This window comes from Coccinella septempunctata, chromosome 5, assembly GCF_907165205.1.
Source record: "Coccinella septempunctata chromosome 5, icCocSept1.1, whole genome shotgun sequence".
In the NCBI taxonomy this organism is placed as follows: Eukaryota; Metazoa; Arthropoda; class Insecta; order Coleoptera; family Coccinellidae; genus Coccinella; species Coccinella septempunctata.
In genome coordinates, this window is record NC_058193.1 from 17592070 (window position 1) to 17616103 (window position 24034).

Consider the following 24034-nt stretch of genomic DNA (forward strand, 5'->3'; position numbering starts at 1 on the left):
CCATAGACAAATCATCACGAGACACCGTTCTCCACACCTTAGTTGAGTGAAAAACTTAATCTAGGAAAATCCATTTTATTATTTGATCCACACTTCTTCACCATTCAATAATTTTCGAACAAAGTTTTGGTGTATTCACCAAGAAATAATACAAAAAAATTCAATAATTAACAATTAGAACGAGCTAGATAAACAAAAATCGGTACAAGAATCAAAACGTTTTTGATCAAAATGGACGTCTGAAATCTTGAAAAATTTTATATGTTTCTGCAAATGGCACTCAAATTAATATTTTAACCAGTCCTAGCGTCTTAAAAAACACGCTTGACACACAGATGGCGCTCAAATCGCTTTAGTCGCCTCGTTTCCCATCTTTATACTCTATAATTTTTGATCCTAATTTATGAATCCACAATAAATTGCTTTTTCTGTGAAGTAATTCATGATTTTTATATTATTATCTATGATTATTATGTGTCATTGTGAATTTACAAAATGTGGACAGAATTTGCAGTTGCTTCAATTTTATTACTCAAGCTTCAAGAAGTCAGAGGCACCGAAAAAGAGAATGCCATTCAAAATATCCAAGTTATTCATCTAATTGACATCACAACGTTCATTGTGAAGACTAAATATAAAATAACTTTCAAAAATGTAGGCTATCATCCTACAGACAAATATGTCTTCGAGCTTGTTGACAGCCCAGCTTTTACTACTTTCACTGGAGCTAAAAATGAAACACTTCCCTACGATAAAAGTAGCACACAGAATTCCACAGTCTATATCGTGAGTTTGAGACAAGAATTACTTCCAGAAGAAGAGTATACTATAAAAATCAAATTGATTTTTCCGTCGAAGTTAGTACCCTCAACTAAGTTCAGCAGGTGTTATGATGAACATTCTTTTCTTTGGAGGGGCAATAGCGTATTTTATTCGAAATACTTCACCAAAAGTTTTCGCTTCCTATTCGTGACAGATCCAGTATTCAACAGGAATATACAAACGTCCATCATGTATGATTCTTCAGTGAAAAATATGCTAATTTATTATGCGAAGAACGTAACTCCTTTCCAATATAAAGAAATTCTGCTAACATTCACAAGTCCTATACCAGTGTTTCGAGTGAAAAAGTTGTTTCGGAGTATTTACGTATCACAATTTGGGAAAATTCAGCTTGAAGATCAAGTTATTGTAGAAAACGCAGGTGAGGGAAAATTTCAAATTTGTTTTTGAGGTTTCTGAAATGAGAAAATTATAACTGAAAATTTACTTGATCATTCTTTAAACAGGAATTGATTCTGCTTTATCATTCTGATCATCAAGTAGCACCGAAAGGAAATTTTCAATTTTATTGTCAATAAGTTTCATTGTATCTATTTTAACCCCTATGCTTATTCGTTTCTGGTTATAAGTTAACTGAAAACCTCTTGAAGTTCTCTTCATTAGCTTCAATCTCGGAGGGAAATCATTAGAGCCGACTATAGTCTTCACTGATGAAAATGGTGACACTTCTCGCAATAAGGTTGATTATCTGGATACTAATGCAGACAAGCTTCTCATCAGACCGCAGGTTAACGATCCATTGATCGGTGATCATAGGACCATTTTTCTTTACTATCTCTTCCCAAAGTTTCCAGTCGATTTTCACAACAAGCAAATGATTAGAATAATGTAGGCTGAACAGATTATCCAATGTTCAATGACGGACGGACCTGGGGAATGTGTATATACTTCATTCAAATTTATTTTAGCAGTCGGTTGGCCATGAAATAATTTTCTCAAGTTTTTGTAACTAGAACGAAGTTAGGTTGGCACTCATGAAATGTCGTTAATGTCATAACGCCGTTGCCACAACTAATATCAATTTTTATTACGAAAATTCGAAAATGCCGAAAGTGATTGAAAAAAGAGACAGGGTTTCAGGAAGTGCTATTTAGAATTCAGGTCCGCTCATTCAAATAGTTATACCCTGATATTCTAAAATCCACAATACGTCAGACGGTAGCGAACATATTCAATGTAAGAGAATTTTTATAATGTTTCATCTGAATCTAAACGACATATATTTCAGCTCAATATTTCCACAATCAGAAAGATTGTGAATGAAGAGTATGACAAAGAATTTCCTTCTATTGGGAGACCCAAAAAAGTGGTGGCATTTGGGAATTTTATGTTTGAGTGAATTAATGCGAAAAGTTTACTACAGGATTATCGATAAATGTCATCGTAGAATAAGTTTCCGAAAATTGATTTTTCTATTTTTCATTTGACTTGTCTTATGCAATGTAAATGTCTTAAGGTACTAATGAATACCTAATTATTATAATTACATCAATGTTTTAAGATGAAATAGCCACAAATACGCGCAAGTTGCCCTGTTTATTCATGTGAAATTTTTGTTCAACGGTGAAGTTGCATCTTAACTTGAAACTTCCTTCAACTCCTTTTACTTATATTGATGCAAGATGATTTTTGTTGAAGAATTTAACATTCTTGTAATTATCTGTTAATTCCTTCGGGAGATACCCATTCCCAACCACTGCATCATATGCATTTCACCTTCGGGTTAATATTTTTGAAATCTACAAATGATGTAAGCCAAAGAAGATAACAAACATTAACTCTCTTCAAGCTAGTGCATATTATGATATTATACTGATCTCTTGTATAATATTTTCCATGCAAATAACTGGATTTGGTATGCCTCCAATCAGTTTGTATAAAGTTCAATTATGTTCGTCACATATTTTCCGAAGAGATTCGACATTGTGATAAAATACGTAATAACAGAAACTTTTACGTAGAACGGGCAACATAGCGTTGATTTAAAACCCAAAAATGTTTTGACAAGCTTCATAACCCCACATTTTCGTACTATACAGAGTGAAATGTGTCAAATTTTCATGGCCAACCGACTGCTAAAATAAAGTTGAATGAAGTATACATATATTTATACTATATACAGGGCGAGTCTTTGAATCGTAAAAATATTCCAACAGTGGATTCTTGAGATCAAAAGAAATACTTTTTTCCTGTGTTATTTTTTCCGATTCAGCCCTGATGAAAAGATATAGCCATTTTAAGTTTTCATAATGAGCTGTGCCACAACTGGAAAAGCAAAATTACCTTCAGAATAACTAAATGAATCTGTGACATCTGTGGATCTTTTAAAAAGAGTTGCATTCCGTCAAAAGCACCTAATTTTTCGAATTTCACAGATATTTTTTATTTCTGAACGTCAAATTACTCGATAACTATATTCCGACCGAAATTCATTTCATTCGATAAAACCGTTTGTGAGAACTAGAAATAATATTTTTTTATATTTTTCAACAACCTGTATCTTTTAAACCGAGCCGATTCGGAAAAAACGGTTAAGGAAAAAAGTGTTTTTTTTGACCTCAAGAATCTACTGTGAAATATTTGTACGAGTCTAAGACTCGCCCTGTATATGATTCCAGCTACTCAGTTCTCTATAACATATGGGGATAAAAAAAATAATTTATTGAAAATAAATAAAATTGAGAAATGATAAAAGTTTACCACAACACGAAAACGAGAATTTAATAATATTAATATAATGGTTGTGCATTACACTGTGGAATGGGAAGAGGGCTTCAGGCGTTGCTAGAGAAGCTTCTTCATCCCCAAAATTTGAATGTCTCAAATATTTGGTCAGGGAGGAAGACGCTGCTGCATTAAACATTTTTTTATGTTCGTAACTTGAAAAATGCCGTACAATATCTCTTTTTCCTCCAAATGCAATCTGAATTGACCCAAACACTTCGTATATTGGACTTCAAAATCAAGTTTTGTTTTAAAAAAAATGGAAATTCTTTCGAAAGATCTTCCATGAATTTGCACTTTCTTTTTTTGATATCCATCTCGAATAATATTGAGAAAAATACTGAATTAAATTTTAGATTTTGACGGACATTTTGACGGACGCTTTCCCGTAACGGACTTCTTGGACGATTGACGGACGTCTGGTCACTCTAGAATAATGTCAACAACTAATCTAAACAACCTTTTCACTCTCATGCCCAGAAAAAGCTTCGCTACTATCAATGAATTCATCGATTCATTCATTGCTGCATCACGTTGCCGGGAATAAATCTACAAAAAGACAAAAAAAAACAAACGGTGCGAACAAACTTATACTTTCTTAGGGCTAATTGCGACTGTGTGCCCTTCTGTGACTGAAGAGACCCAACCGGGCATGGATAGTCACCAACCAGATCTGTCGCCGCTGTATCCTTGTCGAGTCTCCACTATAATTGTGTACCAAAGACCTCCACTGTGACCTGTCTAACGCTAGTTGTTTCCAGTTATGATTGGCATTAACCGATTTTAGGGATTGATGTAGTATATGCTCAAACCGCTTATACTGGCCTCCTGGTTTCCGGGCTCCCTCTGTGAATTCGCCATACAGAGCTATTTTGGGGAGTCTTGTGTCTTGCATCCTCAGAATGTAGCCTCTCCATCTGAGTCGGGTCCTCGTTACTTGAGTCTCAATTGTAGTACAACTCGCGCGTTGTGCATTCGAAACTTTGTGGAACCATCTGATGTGCATTATTTGTCTTAGATGACTTTGTTGAGTTTGTTCAACTGTTTAATATGTCGCCTGTAGAGCTTCCAGCTTTCGCTTCCGTAAAGAAGCGTTGGGAGCACCACTGCTTTGTAAACAGCTGTCTTGGTGTTCAGATTGAGGTCGTGATTTTGAAACACTGTCCTTTAGTTTCCAGAATGCCCGTGATGCCGAATTGACACGGTTGTGTATTTCCTGTGTATTTCTAAGTTAACCCTAGTATGAAGCTTCCCAAGTATTTGAACTGCTCGACCTGTTCTAGAGTTTAATTCTCCAGGCTGAAATCTGTTCGAAGGCTTTCTGGCGGACTTACCAAGATTTTGGTTTTGCTGATATTGAGTCTAAGGCCTAAATCTTTGTATATATAATATGTTTATAGGTGCCCATCATCATCTGCAGATCCTCTGAGCTGCTAGTGATAAGTGGGCAGTCGTCTGCATATTGAAGTTATGTGATAAACTTTGTACGTGTTTTTGCTCATGTCAGCAATTATCGAGACAGCTATGGCGAAAATATTGAACAGTAAAGGCGCTAACACGCATCCTTGTTTCATTCCAGAGTTTGTTAAGAAATGGTCGGTTGTAGAGCATGCTGTATTCTAGCTGTGTTGTTGGTATGGTGGCTATTGTGCACTGCTAAGAATTTTTTTGTTACTCCAAGGCGCTCTCCGATTCACCGATTCGAAGGCCTTACTTAAATCGATGTAGGCTATATAGATCCTTGATTTTTGTTCACAGGCCTTCTCTTGCAGCTGTCGCAGTGTGAAAATTAGGTCCACCGTAACTCGATTTGGTCGAAAGCCGCATTAGGATTCAGGTAATAGCTTTTCTAATAGTGGAATCGGACGATTAGCCATAATCTTCGAGAGAATTTTACCGGCCACACTAAGCCACGATATGCCCCTGCAGTTGTTGCAATTCGACGTATCGCCTTTGTTCTTATAGAGCGTCTCTGAAGTCTTGTGGCTCATCTCCTTGTTCCCAGATCTTGCGGAATAGCGTTAGAAGACTATTGATAATGTCTTCATCCAGTGATTTCAATATCTCCGCTGGAATGCCGTCTTGACCAGGTGACTTATCATTTTTCATATTTTTTATTGCACTTATGATTTCCGACAATGAGATTTCGTCATCAAGCGATGTTAGCGGACTATACGCGGGAAGGCGGTCTAAAATGGATAAATCCGAGTCTTCATTTTGATTCAAGACCTGTGAGTAATTCATTGATATCTCTAACGATTTCCCCTTGAGATTGAATCTGATGAAGAGAACTTCAAGAGGTTTTCTGTGTTCTGTGTGGTCATCGGAAGCTATATAATTGACATTTAGATCACCACACTCAAAAAATAAATCAGAAACAGACAGACAATACGTAATGATATATTGAAGAGTTTTCATGAATAAACTGAAGTTACCCGAAGGTGGTCTATACAGGGTGTCTACTTTTAAAGTGGCCAAACTTCAAGGGGGGATCAGATGAGTGATTTGCAACAAAAAACGTCATATAACACATGGTCGAAATTTTGACGGTTATTCTTCAATTTAACATTTCTTGATTTCACGAAATATTTCAAGAGTTTTCATAAACTCAATCATTACTCAGTTTTCCTTCTAGCCTCGTCAAATCTGACCACATATTCGAAAAGGGCAATAAATTTGCTATGAGATAAGAGAGTCTGTGTGCAGAAAAAAGCGTGGTGCGGGCGTGGTAAGGAGATGAATATCTCGAGTCCGAAGTGAACAAAATTAATCCTATTTTTCCAATGGTTTTATCGATGAAAAATTAATAATTATGCACATGTTTTCTTTTCAGTAAAAATACCTCATTTATTTAGTGTACTTTCGAATGGCATATCAACTTTTGTGCTAGCTGCTTATCCTCGGCCATAATGTCATGGCTAACAAGATAACAACGAAAAAGCTTCAAGAGGGTAGATCATGAGGGAGTGTCTGCAGCTTTGGGGTCTCACATTTTATCTTACTTATTTTTCGGTGATGAAAACGTCGATATCCACTGGGATCTGGTATGAATTCCTCCAGATACTTCAGGATACTTCCACCACTTCAGTTAAGCATAATCCGAGGAAGCCATGGCTAAAAGGAGACCTCCTAAGGTCCATTAGAGTGAAGAAATCTTTGTGTCAGCGTTATACTTGGAGCTGGTCATATACTGGTTTCTTAAATCACCGCAGTTACTCCAATCGTGTGACATATTTGATTCGTGCCTCGAAGGCCAATTTTGAGAATGGTCTGGCATCAGCAGAGAACAGAAAAAATTCTTCAAGTATAACAGAAGTTCATTTGACAGCAAGGTATCCGTTCCACTTGTAAAACACTAATCTGGAAGATTGGGCAATGACTACTCCGAGTCTGCCGATGTTCTGGATACAACATTTGCCGTCCACTTCACTGACGAACCTATCTCTGCCTTTCCGTTCTTAAATAGTTCTCGCATTCATTGACGACGTACTTTTGTATAAATGACTCGTAGAGTAATATATTTCTACCCTGAATGTTCCCGGGAGTAATGGGATTACGTGCCTTCCTCTGTCGCGATGTTTCATTGCACTTGCGGCACTCTTCCTTCTGTTTAAAAACATCTCTGATCACATCATCCTTCCCTGCACAGTGGCGTTCAGCAACCGTAACACCCATTTGCCAAATTGGGGATAAAACTTCACTGCTCTATCAGTCTAGTGTCTATACGGTCTTGAAAAAAATAATTACAGATCATATTCTCAAATTTGCTGTTTCCAAAAAATTGATTCCTGAGGAGCAACAAGGGTTCCTTCCAGGTCGCTCAATCCTAACAGACGATTTATGACTGCAGTAAGTCGTTGGACGCAGGTATACCGATGGATGTCGTGTATTTAGATTTCGCTGAAGCTTTCGACCGTGTTCCCCACCGTCGTCTCATTTGCAGGCTGGAGCATATGGGTATTCGGGATAATTTTCCTCCTCGGATTGAGTATTTTATCAGCGATAGAATGTTCAGAGTTAGAGTTGGTGACACTTTTCCCACCCATGACGGGCGGGTTACAAGTGGGGTGATACAGGGATCGGTTATCGGGCCGCTTCTTTTCTTGACGTACACATCTGATATTTCCCGATTGAGCAGGTCTAAATACCTCCTGTTCGTTGACGACGATAAGGTTTACGACGTTACATCCTCAACTACCAATAAGCTGCAGTATGAATTCGATATAATTGCTCAATTGATCAAGAATGGTTTTCGACTCTCAACCTAGATGAGCATTGGGTGCTCTACATAGGCAGGAATAACCCTAGGCTCCCGTATGTGCTGATGGGTGGATCGCAGGCTTGGTGATCAATTCTGAGCTAGATTAGTCAGATCAAATCTCGAAGATTAGCAGTAAGGCCAAGAGGAACACCTATCTCATTTAGCGCTCTTTCGGTGGTTGAAATATCCATACCGCCAAATTCTTACACACATCCTATGTGAGGCGTATTTTGGAATACGCAGGCCTGGCTTGGTGGGTTTCCCTGCTAACTGACTCCCACCTTCATTAGATCGTGCAGAGATGGTGCACCAGAATTCCATTTCTGACTCCCTCTCGACCCGACTACTCTACGAGATTGCAACTGTTGGACTTACCAGGATCGGCGCACCAGGAATTGTGGCCTTTCAAGCGATGCATAGTTTATTCAGTGTGGAGACTGAGGTGAAACGGTTGTGCTTGTGTGAAAAGATTTTTTTCTTTTTTGAATATACTTTTTCTTTCTCACATGGCAGAATAATTTCTTGTAGTTGAGTGCATAGGTATCATATGTACCTCCACCCTCACCAATATTTAACCTATTCGCTGATACAACAGTGGTCACTTCTTCGCTATATGCGGATCCGTTTTATTAGATGAAATTCTTCTTTTAGAGCTGAATTTTCGATATTCATAGCTAATATATTGACAAAAATTGCTTTTTTTTTGTGTTTTTTGACACCATGTAACACATGTGTGACATGCGCATTTGATGATGAATTGGTTGTCCAGTGCGCAATTTCACGCATTTGTTACATTCGTTTATTCCGCAAAATAAAATAAACATTTTTTCATAAGAACATACAAAAATATGAACATTTATTTAAAAGAAAACATACAAAAACTTTCCTTGGATTCAGATTCTCCTGGTAAAATAAATTCGTCATCGGTATCCGGAATTCCTATTAATTCATGTATTTCAGAGTCAGCAGCTTCTAACACAGATAATAACTCACTGTCTGTGAGATATTTGGATCTTTTAATGTTATTTTTTGTTGATTCTGAATGTTAGGATCCATAATATCTACACCTCGTGAAAAAATAAGAAATAGAAACGAAGACACTATTCCCCATACCTAGACGTTCAACTACACACTCAACGGAATTCATACATTCATTCTCAAAGCTGAAGAAACACTGGCGAATAAAGTAAAACACAAATCGGCTGGTGTCACGCATGTGTGCCATGCGCACTGCAAACAAATCGGTATGTCAAACAAGCGTGACATGCGCAGTGAAATATTCAATAATAATAATAATTCGTATTTAGCTATTTTATATCATCAACTCTTTTCAGGTCCTCAATTGCTTGGGCCCTACTGCAATACGCAATCTGACTATTGGATGTATACACATCTACCCAAGACAGCGGAAAATATAAAATTTTTCGACGTCCTAGGAAACAACAGTAAAACTTTGGTTTACGAGGATGAAAGGCATAAAACGCTCAAATTCATTCCAAGGTATTCGTTACGTCAAGGAGGGTGGAAATCAACTTATATTCTTCAGTATAATGTTCCGACATACGAGTATGTGTTCAGAAATGAAATGGAATACCTCCTGAAAATTCGCGCAATAGACCATATTCTGAACGATGTTATGGTCGAAGACGCCGAAATAAAGATCGTTCTTCCGGATGGGGGCACAATATCATCTGTTATGGTTCCTCCCAGATTTGAAAAGTACAATGATACAATTTTTCATACTAGTTTGAGTATATTAGGAAGATGTACTGTGAACTTGAGAGGAAAAATTCTGTTGGAAGAGAATATAAACGATATAATAATCAAATATCAATATTCACAATTCAATTTCCTGGTTGCTCCATTTTTCTTGATGTTTTTAGTTGAATCTGTTTTTTTTTCGATCATCTTGTGGCGAAAATATTCTGAAAATATTTTCTAACCTTTGTTTAATGACATATTCAATAGAAATTTTTGAGGTACCTTCATATTGAAGAATATATTTCATTTTTATTCTCTATTGTATGAGAGTATTGCTACAATATTCTAGTTATAATTATAAATGAAGGAAAATCTTTATCTCAGATAATTGTGTGAATATACTTACAATCGAACTTATATTGAACAACTTATGTACCAAAGCAATCCAATCATCAATCGGAATAACGAAGAATAAAGAAGGCATTTGGAAAAGAAATTATGTATGTATATATATATATATATATATATATATATATATGATCTTCTAACGCCTCCAAGATGGCATCTACCTCTCAGAAGCTCCTTTAATATTTTGGGCGAGTTTGGTAGTCAATAGGTTTTGTTACCCTGTCAGCAAACCATTGTTAATAATTTAGGTATTATAACATAATAGTGAAATAAAAGAAATCTTGTGATGGGAAAAATCGAAAATAAAATAATTAGATGAAAAAATCATACTGAAGAAGAAAAATTAAACCAAAGTGGACCTTACAAAAAAAATATAAGAGAAAATTAGGAACAACAAGAATGAAATACAATAAAGAGTGAGATACTGTTTTTTTGTAAGTCTATTCCTTTTCTCGGATGAAACAATAAAAATTTTTGTTTCCTTAGTTTTTTCATACATTGCTTCGTTTGCAGAAAAATTCTAGATTTCGGAAAACATTGACACCCTGTATTTCGAAAAAAAATTGCAGTTAGTACACATATATATATATATATATATATTTGGTTCATAGCCTCGACTTTCGACATTGGCCAACATTACAATGCTACATTTACTTATTATAACATTATACAAATTCGTCCTTCAATCCTAACAGAAAGCCAAGACTGTAAGGCTGCAGTTGAGATAGGTGACGGCTCAATTTTGACATTAGATTATCGTGATGATGTCTGTCGTTCTCACAATGAAGCACCATATGTTCCAAAGTTCCTTCGCTATCACAATCGCATAAGGAACTTTCTCGAGCACCGATCTTATGTAGATATTGAAAGCTGAGACCATGTCCACTCCTCAGACGACACATAACTCTTATGAACTTTCTTCCTCTTGTGCTATACTGAAACCATCTTTTATGGAGGGGAGTTGGTTCTATGTTTTTATAATATTTTCCCTTTTGTATATCTCTGAAAGTTTGAGACCATAAGCTTTCACAGGACCTCTTTATCACAGGGAACATATCAGTATGGGTTCCTTTATCATCATAAAGTGGTGGCAACAATGTCGCTTCTTTTGCCATCTTGTCAACCATCTCGTTGCCGAAAATACCGACATGAGCTTTGACCCAGACGAAATATATATTTTTATTAATTTGTCTCAATGAGAATAAGGTTTTAAGTATCTCTGCATGTATATGGCTAAAATTGGAGTCGAGCTTCATCTTTCTGAGTGAGTGGATAGCACTACGGCTATCAGATAGAATGGCAAAATTATTGGATGGTATACTGCTATTTTCAGATAAAATATACTTGAGTGCCATCTCTATTGCTATCATTTCAGCGGTGTATACTGAGAATGATCCGCACAATGATTTCTTCACTGAAGTTCCTGATGTCATATCATATATTGCACATCCCACTTTATTGTCCAGTTTAGAAGCATCAGTATAAATGTGATAAAAGCCCGCAAAATGGTTGTTCATAACCAATTTGAAATCCACTATTTCTGAACCAGGTTTATAGTTGGGTAAGCATGTATCAACTCTTTGCAATAGTACATCAAAGTCAGTTGAGTAAATTATCAATTTAGATGATTTGAAAGTATTCTCCTGCGTGTTAATGAGCTCTTCATAACATTTAATAAGGAAAGGATCTTTTTTTATTTTCCAGTATCGATTAGTGAGTGTTAAAATGTATAATTGATGTAGTTTTTTCATAAGATCAGGAGAAGAAGTATCTTTCTTGATAAGAAACTTGCAAGTAAGAAATTTTCTTCTGAAGTTCAAGGGAAGTTCTCCCGCTTCTGAGAGCACCACTTCATTTGTGGTGCAGTTGAGGAGTCCGAGACAGATTTTAATAGCCTTTCTCTGGAGAATATCTATCTTTTTCAGATGAATTTCAGAGGCGCTTCCATAAAAGTAACATCCATAATCGATTTTTGAGCGAATTAAGTTGTTATATAACATAATAGAAATGTTTTGGTCTGCACCCCAATTTGGATGACAAATGCTTCTCAGGATGTTAATGGATTGGTTTAATTCTAATCTAAGTCTGTCGATGTGATCTCTCCAAAGTAGTTTTCTATCTAAAGTGATTCCTAGGAATTTTAAAGATTTGACATGAGAATATATTTTATTATTGAGGTTTATTGATTCTGGAGGATCGAACGACGTTTTCTTCGTGAATGTGCAAACAACTGTTTTGCTCTGAGATAATTCCTGACCTTTCAGGAATAGATATTTTTCAAATGCATTCAGAGCTACAGAAAGCAGGTTTCGACATTCTTCAAATGTCTTAGATGCCACATACAGAAGGATATCGTCAGCATACTGAAGGATTTTTAAGGATGGACAGAATATTTTTTCCAATCTATGGAATACTATTACAAAGAGTAATGGGGATAGTATTCCGCCTTGTGGTAGTCCTCTGCTGGTGATCCGAGGGCCCAGAATAGTTGATCCTACTCTCAAGAAGATTTTTCTGCTGTTATATAAATTGAAGACTAGTTTGGAAAATTTATTGCTCAGGCCAATATTTATTATTTCTCTTCTCATGTCTTGTAGTGAAATATTATCATAAGCTTTCTTCACATCAGCAAACACGGCCATGAGGTATTCTCCATGAGTATTGGCAGTGTAGATGTCTGTTATGAGAGCCGCAACATTATCCTGTGTAGAATGTCCCTTCCTGAAACCAAATTGTATCCGGGGAAACATATCTTTTGATTCCATCCACCATTCCAATCTGAACTTGAGTATTCTCTCAAAGGTCTTCATTACACAAGATCCCAAAGCTATTGGTCTATAAGAATCTGCTCTTTTAGGGTCCTTGTTAGGTTTTAAGATAGGAACCACTACATATTCTTTCCATTGTGGGGGAAATTCACCTGTTTCCCATATTTGATTGAATATATGGAGGAGCATACAATTAGCATTCAATGGAAGATGAGATAACATGATATATTGGATATTGTCTAAGCCAGGTGAAGTATTTGGGTTATTTTTTAATGAACGCTCGAGTTCCTCAAGGGTAAATGGCCTGCACATGAGATCCTCCGGACTCGCTCTATCATACGAGTGGATGTGCTCATCTTGAGTGTATACAGAGTCAGGTGTGATAGCACTTAAAAATTCTTCACTCCAATTTCCTAAGACCAAAGGGTGTCTAGGACCCTGAATGCTTTTTTTGATATTTTTTATGTCCTTCCAGATTTGTTTGATTGGGGTGCTCCTGTTAATATTCGAACAAAATTCTCTCCATGTAGTCCTTTTACTTTCCTTTATAATTAATCTAGCTTTAGCTTCCTTTCTCTTGAAGTCTATAAAATTGTTCATAGTGGGACTGGCAAGATATTGTCTATAAGATTCTTTTTTAGTTTTTATGGCATCCTCGCATTCCGGATTCCACCATTTTTTCCTAAATTTTGGGTTTATTGTTTTTTTGTACTCAGGAATGTATGTAGTTATTGAATAAGTAAGATTTTTCAAAAATTCTTCATAAGTAAGAATACCAAGATTAGTGGAATTTTCTGTTATGTAATGCATATTCAGAGAGAACAGGTCCCAGTTAACGTTATTTGTGTTATATTTACTTGAAGAATATGTTTCTGAGATTTCCTTTTCTAGCAACAAATTTATTCTGATCACAAAATGATCTGAGCCCAGAGTATCATTCTCAGTATGCCATTCAATATCAGGAATTAGGCTGTTCGTACACAGACTCAAATCAACAGCGGATTTATTTTCGTTTGGTCTCGATATTCTTGTGGCTGATCCGTCATTGAGTATTATAAGGTTCTTCTGTTCAATGGAATTAAGTAACGCATTGCTGTAGACATCTGAATCAATGCTTCCCCATGTTGGGTGGTGTAGATTGAAATCTCCACAAATTAATGAATTCTCCCCAATGTTTGAAAAAAATTCGTTCCATTCCTCTTCAGATATATTTGATGATGGAGGATTATATAGAGAGTACAGATCGATTTTTTTATTATTTGATAAATCTATTGACATTGCTAAACATTCAATATTTCTGATATTTGGCGCGCTTATGGAAGTATATGGGATTTTTTTTTTCAACAAAATTGCCACTCCACCAGCCCTACGATCTGGTCTATCTTCTCTGAAAATGTTAAAACCAGAAAAATTTATGAAGAAGCCTGGTTTCAGCCAGGATTCGTTCAATAGGTATATGTCTATATCATTGTCAAACAAGTATTTTTCCAAACATCCTTTATTAGAATTGACGGATCTAGCATTCCATTGTATAATCTTCATTTTCATCAGATGTGATTATTGATCTTAATTTAGACTGTAAAGTTTTTTGATGAGATTCATCAAGATTGATAGGATTTGAACCACTGATTTCTTGTAGGAAGGCAACAAACATATTTATAATATTTTTTGAAAGATCAGAAATATTTTTGTCAGGACGAGATGAGAGATGGGCATTAGATGAGTGTTGGTTTAGACACACTCCATTTCCTGATGTGCTTGGTTCATTAGAGATTATTTGAGCATGCTTTCTTCGAATTTCATTCAGTTTTTCCGACTCGTTATGATGTAATTTCCTTTTTTTCGAGTATAATGTTGGAAAGTTTTTTGAGGTTCGAGAAAGGTTTTGAGTATTTTTATTAGGGGATTTTACCGTTTTTTCTTCCGATACATGTGACAGAATTCCAGAAAAACTGTGGTCTATAGTTTTTATTGCTTCTTTAAAAGATATATTTCTTTCAGCCATAATGTTTTTAATTACTTTTTGTTTTTGAAACATAGGACAGGTTCGGTCATTCGATGCATGAGTACCATCACAATGTAAACAATGGAGGATTGGTGACTCGCATTCCGCTGTTGCGTGTGTATTTCCGCATCTACCGCATCTTATTTCACTTCTACACATTTTGTCTGTATGACCATATCTGAAACAGCGGTGACATTGTATTACTCTTTGTTTAAATGGGGAAACGTCTCTAATGCACCCAAATAATATTACTTTTTCAGGGAGGGCTTTACCCCTGAATGTTAATATTACATCAGTTGTAGGTGTGAAATCAAATGATTTATCCTCCCGTAAAATTTTTTTTGTCATTCTCTTCACTTCGATAAGTTTATGAAAATTATCTCCAATCAAATATCTTATTTCCGATTTCAATTCAGATTCTGTTATATCCAAATCGATAGAATGAATAATTCCCTGTCTTCTTATCAAATACGCCGGCACATATGCTTCCAGTTTATTATCAGCAAGAAATGACGAGTCTAAAAATCTGTTTGCGCTGATAAATGTATCGAATTCAATTTTCACTCGATTTTTTCCGGATCTTTCAATGTAAACGATGTTTTGTGAAAATTCATAACTTTGTCTGTGGATCATCTTTCCTAATGACATTGGATGCAAGTTACCAATATTCTTGTCGGTACTTTCGGTATAAACGATAAATGGACCTGAATCTGTAGATTCAAACCTGAATTTTGGACGTTCTTTGTGTGTTTCTCGAAATGTAGGACTTTCATTTTTTCCAGTATGTGTGATGTTAGGACCTCCAATATCGGTTTTCAAATTTGTGGTCGCTTCTAAATATTCGGACCTCAAGGATGAATCCATGATCATAATATCTTGCAGAATCTTAACCCTCTCCAAAGCAACCGTTGATGAATCATTAACAGTCGATTCGAAACCGGGGAAACCGCCACCTTTATCGGGTGGTTCCGACATGATATCACTCAAGTCTTTAAATTACTCTGAATATTAATTTATATTTCTCAATTAAATACAATAGATGAAGTAGGCACCGCTATAAACTCCGACCGTCTGTTAGCGCAGATGTTCGGAAACTGTTTGTACACATGATTATGGGAATAAAAATTCCTATGAACCGATTTCGAACGTTTGACGTTGGGTCACTATACAGGGTATTTCCAAATTAGACGTGAACCTTGGAGGAGGTGTAGTATCACTCATTTGCTGTCGTTTGAGCCATATTGATTGATAATCAAAAATCAACAGTTTCCGAGATATTTGTGTTCTTATTGTGATAGACTTTTTCGGCCGCTCCTTGCCTTTGCTCGGGCGCCAGTGGGGCAATCAGTGAACCCCACGTCTGCCACAGAATCTCCAAAGAATAAGAGAGCCGGGGTAGACTTGAAATTATACGAGGAGAAGGATATCAGTGAAGACTAGGGTGGTAGCGTCTTCTAAGTCTCTGCTTTCCAACGGTTTTTAATCGTTAAAAGAGTACCTAGCTCTTTTAACAAAAACCTAGATGTAACTGATTCAAGAACAAACTCTCACTGGCAAAAATAACTGGCAACACAGTTCTTTATTTCGCCTAAATTAAATTATATACAAAAAATATGAAGGTAAAAATAAATGTGGATGTCAACTGGCGGACTGATCGGTGTGGGGCGGTTGATGAAATACGGTCAATCAAATACGCTTACTCCAGGAAAATATGGTTAAAATAAACGGTAAATACGGTTAAATTTTGAAAGCCTGGCGAGTCACTCTCTCTGTCGGCGGAAATCGGTACGGTGGCTGGTACCGGTCCAATTGCAGTGCACCCTGTCTCTCTCTCTCCCTCTCAAAAAATGGCTGCCTGTCAGACAGCAGGTTGGTAGAAGCTATCAACCTGTAACTTGATCGGTCGGAAATCGGCAATATAACACAATAATTACAGAAATACGGTATGAGACCCAAGCCCTCTTCGGACCCAACGGCGGTCGAACGGTCGCGGAAGTCGGCAATCTACACAGCCTACAATGACTAAATCAAGTAAAAACGGTAGGTCGGTATTTTCAGCTAGTTCAACGGATTAAAGAAAGCGGAAAATAGTGAAGATATCACCCCAGGTATGCACTAAGGAAGGAATAAAAATGCTACAAATGAGTTGCCTTGAACTTTCAAACTTCAAACTGTACTACACGGCAAAACACCTTACACGCTTTCCTTGGGACCTATATCTCAATTAATCTGCTCTTGACCTTCAGCGTCGGGCCTCGAAGAAGTACCCCTCTCCGTGGAAAACTGTCCCCACTATGGATACCTAACTCATTTTCCCAATGGATATACTCAAATTGTTCGGTCAATCAACTGGCTCGGAAAGAGAAGAAATAATTGAAGAGAAGGAAAATGAAACAAGTTGAAAGACCCTTCTTGAGTAAGAAAAGTATGGTTGAAAGGAAAGAATTATAAAATTTATGTGGTTGGTGGAAAACAATGCCATAATAAAAATCGGTTAAGCCCCCTATGATAATATAAAGATTTTCTTCCAAAATATTTCGGTTGTCAGGTCTTATTAGGAAAGTATTTGTGAAGAAATTTTCTTTTGTGGCGGAGCAAAAATCTGCGTCACATCCCTCTCCGTCGTCGGCAAGAAACATAAAACAAAGTTTTATTTTTCTTTCAACCCCCCTGTGAATCGTTGCGGTATTTCTAAATGTCGGTCTCAGCCTGTGAACAAAGGAAAGCTGCCTCGGAGATATTTCATGACCTGATGAACGGTAATTTAAAACGGTCGGTTGGCGCATCCACCATTTCGGTAGGAAGACTGTTAGCCTTCTCGGATTTTCAAATTGGAAAATTATTCGGTCAGGTTCTTAACGCTATATTCCTTTCAGTTTGAAAGTTGAATGGTTGAACGAAAAGAATTATAAAATATATTAATTCAGAAAACAAAAGATATATACGGTTTCGGCTACGAATATGGGCCTGGTTGGTGGAAAACAATGCCATAATATCAATCGAAAAAGTCCCCCTATGATAATATGAAGGTTATCTTCCAAAATATTTCGGCTGTCAGGTCTTATTAGGATAGTATCGGTGAAGAAATTTCCTTTTGTGGCGGAGCAAAAATCTGCCACGTCACATTGTGTTTTTCAAAAAATGTCTCACCTTACTTCATTTTTCGTCAAGTGCTTGAATAAGGAATGGTGGAGGTCATTTCGAACATGATTTATGAATACTTTTTCTGATGAAATTTTTAGTTTAATTACAATAAAAAAATATTCAATTCATTACATTTCTTTCTTTGCTTCTAACCCCCTTCAAATCAGAATCTGCTGAAACGAAAATAGTGCTTGCATTCTAACGAAAACTTCTTAAGGAAATAAAGAAGGAATTAGGCAAGTTTTCGAGATAATTTTTTTCTACATAAATTTTGGAATTTGAAAGTTCCAGGCAAATTGATATTAGAAATAGATTTTTCTTTTTTTCATATATCAACTTTTAAATCATACTAATTCTCTTTCAACATTTAATACAGGATAGTTTTGCTTTTTTTCATACGTATTATATCTTTTTCTGATGAAAAGAATGCAAAATTATATTCAAACTTGGTCAACGTAGAAAAAATTGACGAAAAATTAAGTAAGGCGAGAAATTTTTTAAAAAACACAAGAACTCAAATATCTCGGAAACTGTTAATTTTTGGTTATCAATAAATATGGCTCAAACGACAGCAAATGAGTGATACTAACACCTCCTCCAAGGTTCACGTCTACTTTGGAAGCACCCTGTATAATTATTGAAAACTATTCATACAGGATCTCTCATTATACTTTTTTCCTTGGAACATGAATGAAAGGAATGGAAAATAAACATTTGTTGTTGGCCAAACACTGAAGTGAGATAGTTGCTTAGTGTCGCCAATCATATTTGAGAAAGTCGACTCGGATCTTGTTGCCACTGTTGACCTCTGGATGTCTTCCAGAAAGTCTTCGCCTGGTTAAGCTTCTTTTAATTAGAAAATTCACTTACTGAAATGAGTTTGTGTCTTGAAATAAATTTAATCCTTTTGTTATTTCGTCTGTTTCGTTTTCGAAAGCCCACCCCGTATGATATATAATAATATAAGAACAAACAATGTTAACAATTGCCAGGCTGTAACTATCATAGAAATCATGATACATATATACCTATACATAAATACAGGGTGAGTGTTTGACCCTTACAAATATTTAAATAGTATATTCTTGAGGTCGAGGGAAATACTTTTTTCTTATACCATTTTTTCCGATTCGGCCCTGATAAAAAGAAATAGCAATTTTAAGTTTTTATAATGAGCTATGCGGGGAAATATGAAGGATACTTTTATTTTACAAAACGTTCAAATATTCATTAGATAGCGTCCAACTAAGTTTTAAGAGTTGGTTTCTTTGAAAGTTTGGTATTTTCATGGTACGAAATGGTCATAATGGGAAAACTGGAAGACGTGAGTGATATCTTGTGTTCGATAAAAACATTTTTTTTATGATTTTTAAACAGCCTGTATCTTTTGAAACGAGGCAATTCGGAAAAAATGGTGTGAAGAAATTGTTTCTTCTGATCTCAAAAATCTACTGTTAAAATATTTTTAAGGGTCAAAGATTCACCCTGTATATATGTAACGGCTAAAGCTAGGTGCGAACATAAACTTAAGATTAACCGGCTAAACTTGAATGTAACCACAGCCCCTTGGCTAAAAATGTAGCCACTTGGAAAAATAAGGAGAAGTATTGGCAAGGCTTTAAGTCAGCAAATTTTCTGCAAATGAAGAAAAAGAGATTTTCTAATACTTATGAAACTACTAAAATTATTGAAACAATGCATTTTTTTCTATGAATTTTACATATATTATTTTTAATATCAGAAAGCATTCTGTTAAGCAGTTCAAAATAAGCAAGGGGATAATTTGCGAAATGAAACTTTTGTTTCTACTGTGCCCCAACGCATCTTCATTAGCCAATACAAAAATCTAAACGCCTGATGATAAGACTTGATTTTTTGAGTGTGAGGGAAATCTGCAAAGATAATGCTCATCTTTCATCTTGTTATTATTCATAATTTGACAAAAGAATTGATTGATCAAAGTGAAAAGCGAAATAGTCTCTATATTAAAATAAAGAAGCCTAATTATGAAGAAATATAAGTAGCAGTCACCAATTTGGTTTGTAGCTATTCGGAGGCTAATTCATAAAGGGTGGCAATCGGCCGTATTTTGTAAATCGTATGCAAAAAAGCAAAAAAATTCTTCTTACGAAGTCAGCTTGAAACAGAGTTTTCAACTATTTTCATGTTTTATAAAAGTTTGGATCTTGTCTGCATTTATTCAAAAACTATCGAAAAAACCCAAACGTCTCTCAGGATCACCAGGTTCTAGTGTTTGCACTGGTCTTAACTCATGGAACAGAATCTTATGTTCCTTCAGAATTCGGCGAATACTAGACAGTGGAACAGCTATTTTTCCAGATAAATTACTGATGGAATTATTTGAATTTACCTCAAAGTAGGCTAAAACGTCAATTTCTGTATCTTCAAATATTACAAAACGCTTTTCAGTTTTCCTCTTCTCAAAAAATTTCTCACTGTTCCCGAATCGACGACGAGATGGTTCCGCCAGGCCAAGTCCTGTGACTCATGTGGGCCTACCACACGCTCAAGCTTCACCACACTTTTGATTGCGCAATCCGGCTTGAAAACGGAACACTGTGCGCGTGGTTGGAAAAACTTTATAAAGCGCCAACCCGACGGCTTGGCTTGTGCAATTTTCGACTTGCATGAAATTTTGCTTGCGCAAGCCCGACTTGTACATACTTACTTGTATCTACGGTTGGCATTAAGTGTTCAAGCCGCAATCCAGGATACTTTGATTAGGCGTAACTAAACAAAATAAATCACTGCATGCATTTTCATCCATCCGTAACTATTTCGCAAATCGTTTGGATCATCTCTTATATCCTTGAGTAAATTTACGTACGAATGAATTTTTCAAAAGCTATTTTTGTGTCCACTTCGAACGTTTTCTTTCTGAATTTTCAATTGTCTTCTTTTTCATAAGCTGGCATTTGAAAAAAAGCAGCAGAAGAAATAGTTCTTCGTTCGGAAGCATTGTTATCGCGCCAAAGACTTCGACAAGAAGAGGCTTGCGCGTACTTAAGTGTGCCGTGTGGTAGCCACTGATGTGTTCAGTCTCAACCTACGAGAAGCTTGCGATAATCCAACTGTGGTGAAGCTTGAGCGTCTGGTAGGACCAATAAAAATAGCTTGAACAGCTTGAGTGAGTCGCGAACTCACTCCACTAGAAGGCCACAACAAGAGAGGCGCACGAAATTTACATGGGAGGAAAACCTGAAGATCATCCCCTATAAGGATGCATATAAGGAAAAGTGGGTTGTTCATTAGGGACAGGCAGCGTGACGAGGTTGAAGGAATATTCATTAGAAATTCTCTGGAATACTCCGGTATGCTATCGCACAACAGATCTCGAATTCCTCAATTACAGTACTTCAGGTCGGTTCTTGATTCTGTGAGAGCTGTGAATTCTCTTCTCGAAAAACAACTTGAGAATGCGGAACCTTTGAGGAATTGATAGATGTAGTTCACGCCGAGGATATGTCTGTGAAGTCCATATTCGCCAGCTTTTGGACGACCCAGGAGGAGCGAGGACAACCACTGTTCCATCATGGAAAAAACGGCTAGAAAACATAATAACAGGAAAAAAATATTGCCGTTATTTATGGTAATCTCAGCTCAACGGCTGCATCCACAAGGCTGGTGAAGGCTGTGAGGAGGGTCGCTTCTGAGTTCAAAATTAAGCGAAAAGAGTTCTGAAACTTGATTTCATACAGATGCGATGTTCTGTAACAAAAAGTAAAAGCATTAGGTAACCTCATCAGACGTTAAAATGATAGAGTTAAATGCTATAAAAACAACCAGCTTTACACTGAAAATCAGAAGCAGTTCTTCAGTAATATTGAACAGCAGAATAGTACTCAGGAGGAGCACCATCCAAATCCTATAGACTTACATCAATTCTGGATGATTGTGTGGGGAGGACCTGTCTCCTAGGATGAGGGGGCATACTGGATCGGGGAAACACGGTCTAACTTGCCAGATGATAAAATGGCGGGCAGATGATAAAATGGGGGGCATCTGCCCCCCAGTCTGTGGCAGATGTTCTAAAGTCTAAAGAGTCGAGAAATTGGGAGTCACCAGGAGTGGATAAAACTACTGGTGGAAACACTTTACCAGAGTAAATAAAATATTGGCAAAATTGTTTCGAAAAGTCTTAGTCGATCCTTCCACCATACCTATGGTCAGGACTTTTCTTACATTCAAAAGAAGATACCCGAAAAACCCTGAAAATAATCGACCTATCACATGCATGCCATCGATCTACAAGATAATCACCGCTCTATTGACGAAAAAAATCAGCCAGCACCTAAAAAAAAACAACATGGTCACACCGGAGCCAGGTGGATGTTGCAGGAAAAAAATTATTCGACCTCCTTCTACTGTCCATTAAATTTTTTATTCTGTTAAAAATTGACCACGTCCCTCCGATGTTGCTTCTGTCTACGCTACTCACAAGTTGCCAAATCTCAAGTGAAAACTATATGGTGCCTTGGGCAACGATAATTGACCGCCACAGCCCCACTCCAGGAATGTCAGATCTTCCCATTTCCTCTGAAGCGAATTATATTAGTTCACCTAGTTAAATTAACTTCTCATTGTGTTAACCCCTATTATTATAAAGTCTCTCTAACGGTTCTTCTCATTAAATAATTCTCTCTCAAGTCTTCTCATTCAATTCTGGTGCTAACTAGATTTACGCAAAAGGTAATATACTCTCAAAATTGTTAATTACTTCATTTCCATTACCATTTCATTATTCATGAAATGTGCCCACGTGTGAATTTCAAAGAATGTTCCAACAGATTTGTAATCCTCACTAGTAAAGCTCAATTGATATGTTCACTCGAGTCAACTCATTCATGTGCCACCTCAGGAATAAGTAATTCATTATTGTTTTACAATTTACATAGATTTTCAGACCTCTCTGGATTTTTTCACATGGAAATGGGTATGAAGCATCAGAATTGAATTTTCTCATGTCTTTCTCATTGATAATGAATGCTGTTTCATTGTCTTCTCATGCTCATCTCAATAATTTGAATCAGTTATTTCGTTTCTAAAGTTGTAAGCCATGACACTGGATGGAAGTCTCACGTCTCTTCTCATTTGGAATGATCTCCTCATTACAATTTGTATTCTCATAGAAATATTTTCATATCCATTCATCTTGCTCGATATATAGATTAGATCTCAAGCCTTCTACTCTTCTCGAAACCAACAATTAGTGGTTTCCCTCATTAGTACTCTTAGTTTGTAACTCAGATAATACATCAATTGTAACTCCTTTTTTTCTGATGGACGTTCTAATCGTAGGTGGGTATTCTTTATAAATTTTCGTTTTCGAGTAATTTGAGTTTGAAGATAGCTACGTTCTTCTTCCGGGAGTACAAATACAGCAAGTTGAACAAAAGAACTTGAACAGTGAGTACGGTCGAAAGTTTGATTGACCTTACTGATGTTATACCATTAAAAGCGAATTAACCTTTAGAGTTGTAGTTCTCGTAGAAGATTTAGTTTTTGTTGATATATCAACCGTAAAAAAATAATATTTGGATACGTTTTATTTGAAAGAAGCTGAGAAAAAACAGAAAAGAGACACTCTGTCCAGAACTACCCTGTGATTCTGAAAAAAGATTCATGATCAAATAACATCTTCTTTTATCTTCCAATAATACCCCAATATGGAAATCTTTTATATATATATATCTAATATATAAAATTCTCGTGTCATAGTTTTCGTTACCATACTCCTCCGAAACGGCTTGACCGATTTTGATGAAATTTTTTGTGCTTATCCGGTATCTATGAGAATCGGCCAACATCTATTTTTCATCCCCCTAAATGTTAGGGGTAGTCCACCCATAAATTTTTTATTTCATTTTTTGGACAAAATTTTCAATTTTAATTTTTTATGATACAACATACAAAAATACATACAATCCTCAATTTTCACCCTTCTACGATCAACCCTTATTTTTTAATAGCCATTTTAGTAATTTAATCATTTTTCCTCTCCGGTCGAAAACTGATCAATCATCATTTAATTAGTTATCCCCGTCAGATGTCTACAGGTGTCATTTCTGACCCAGTAAACAGCACAACGAACGAACGAACGCTAGATGGACTAACAAAAAATATTGTTCACGCTATAGCATTAAGAGATTGATATTGTTT

General features: G+C 36.3%; 2 protein-coding genes across 2 annotated transcripts; one reads left to right on the top strand and one right to left on the bottom strand.

The window, feature by feature from the left end:
• The first annotated feature begins 488 nt into the window (after positions 1-488).
• LOC123313651 (dolichyl-diphosphooligosaccharide--protein glycosyltransferase subunit 1-like) lies at positions 489-9979 on the top strand. The gene is made up of 2 exons (XM_044898617.1): positions 489-1204; positions 9163-9979. Exons 1-2 carry the CDS (start codon positions 496-498, stop codon positions 9768-9770), a joined length of 1317 nt encoding a protein of 438 aa, XP_044754552.1. The 5' UTR covers positions 489-495; the 3' UTR covers positions 9771-9979.
• A 4242-nt stretch (positions 9980-14221) lies between these two features.
• LOC123314072 lies at positions 14222-15762 on the bottom strand. Its single transcript, XM_044899185.1, has one exon. It carries the CDS (start codon positions 15683-15685, stop codon positions 14222-14224), a length of 1464 nt encoding a protein of 487 aa, XP_044755120.1. The 5' UTR covers positions 15686-15762.
• Between the last annotated feature and the right edge of the window lie 8272 nt (positions 15763-24034).

What these genes read in the sequence shown, in the direction of transcription:
- LOC123313651 (XM_044898617.1), top strand. Translation starts at nt 496, where the DNA reads ATGTGGACAGAATTTGCAGTTGCTTCAATTTTATTACTCAAGCTTCAA. An exon ending in AGTTATTGTAGAAAACGCAG is followed by an intron (nt 1,205 to 9,162) that starts GTGAGGGAAAAT and finishes AACTCTTTTCAG; the next exon opens with GTCCTCAATTGCTTGGGCCC.
- LOC123314072 (XM_044899185.1), bottom strand. Translation starts at nt 15,685, where the DNA reads ATGTCGGAACCACCCGATAAAGGTGGCGGTTTCCCCGGTTTCGAATCG.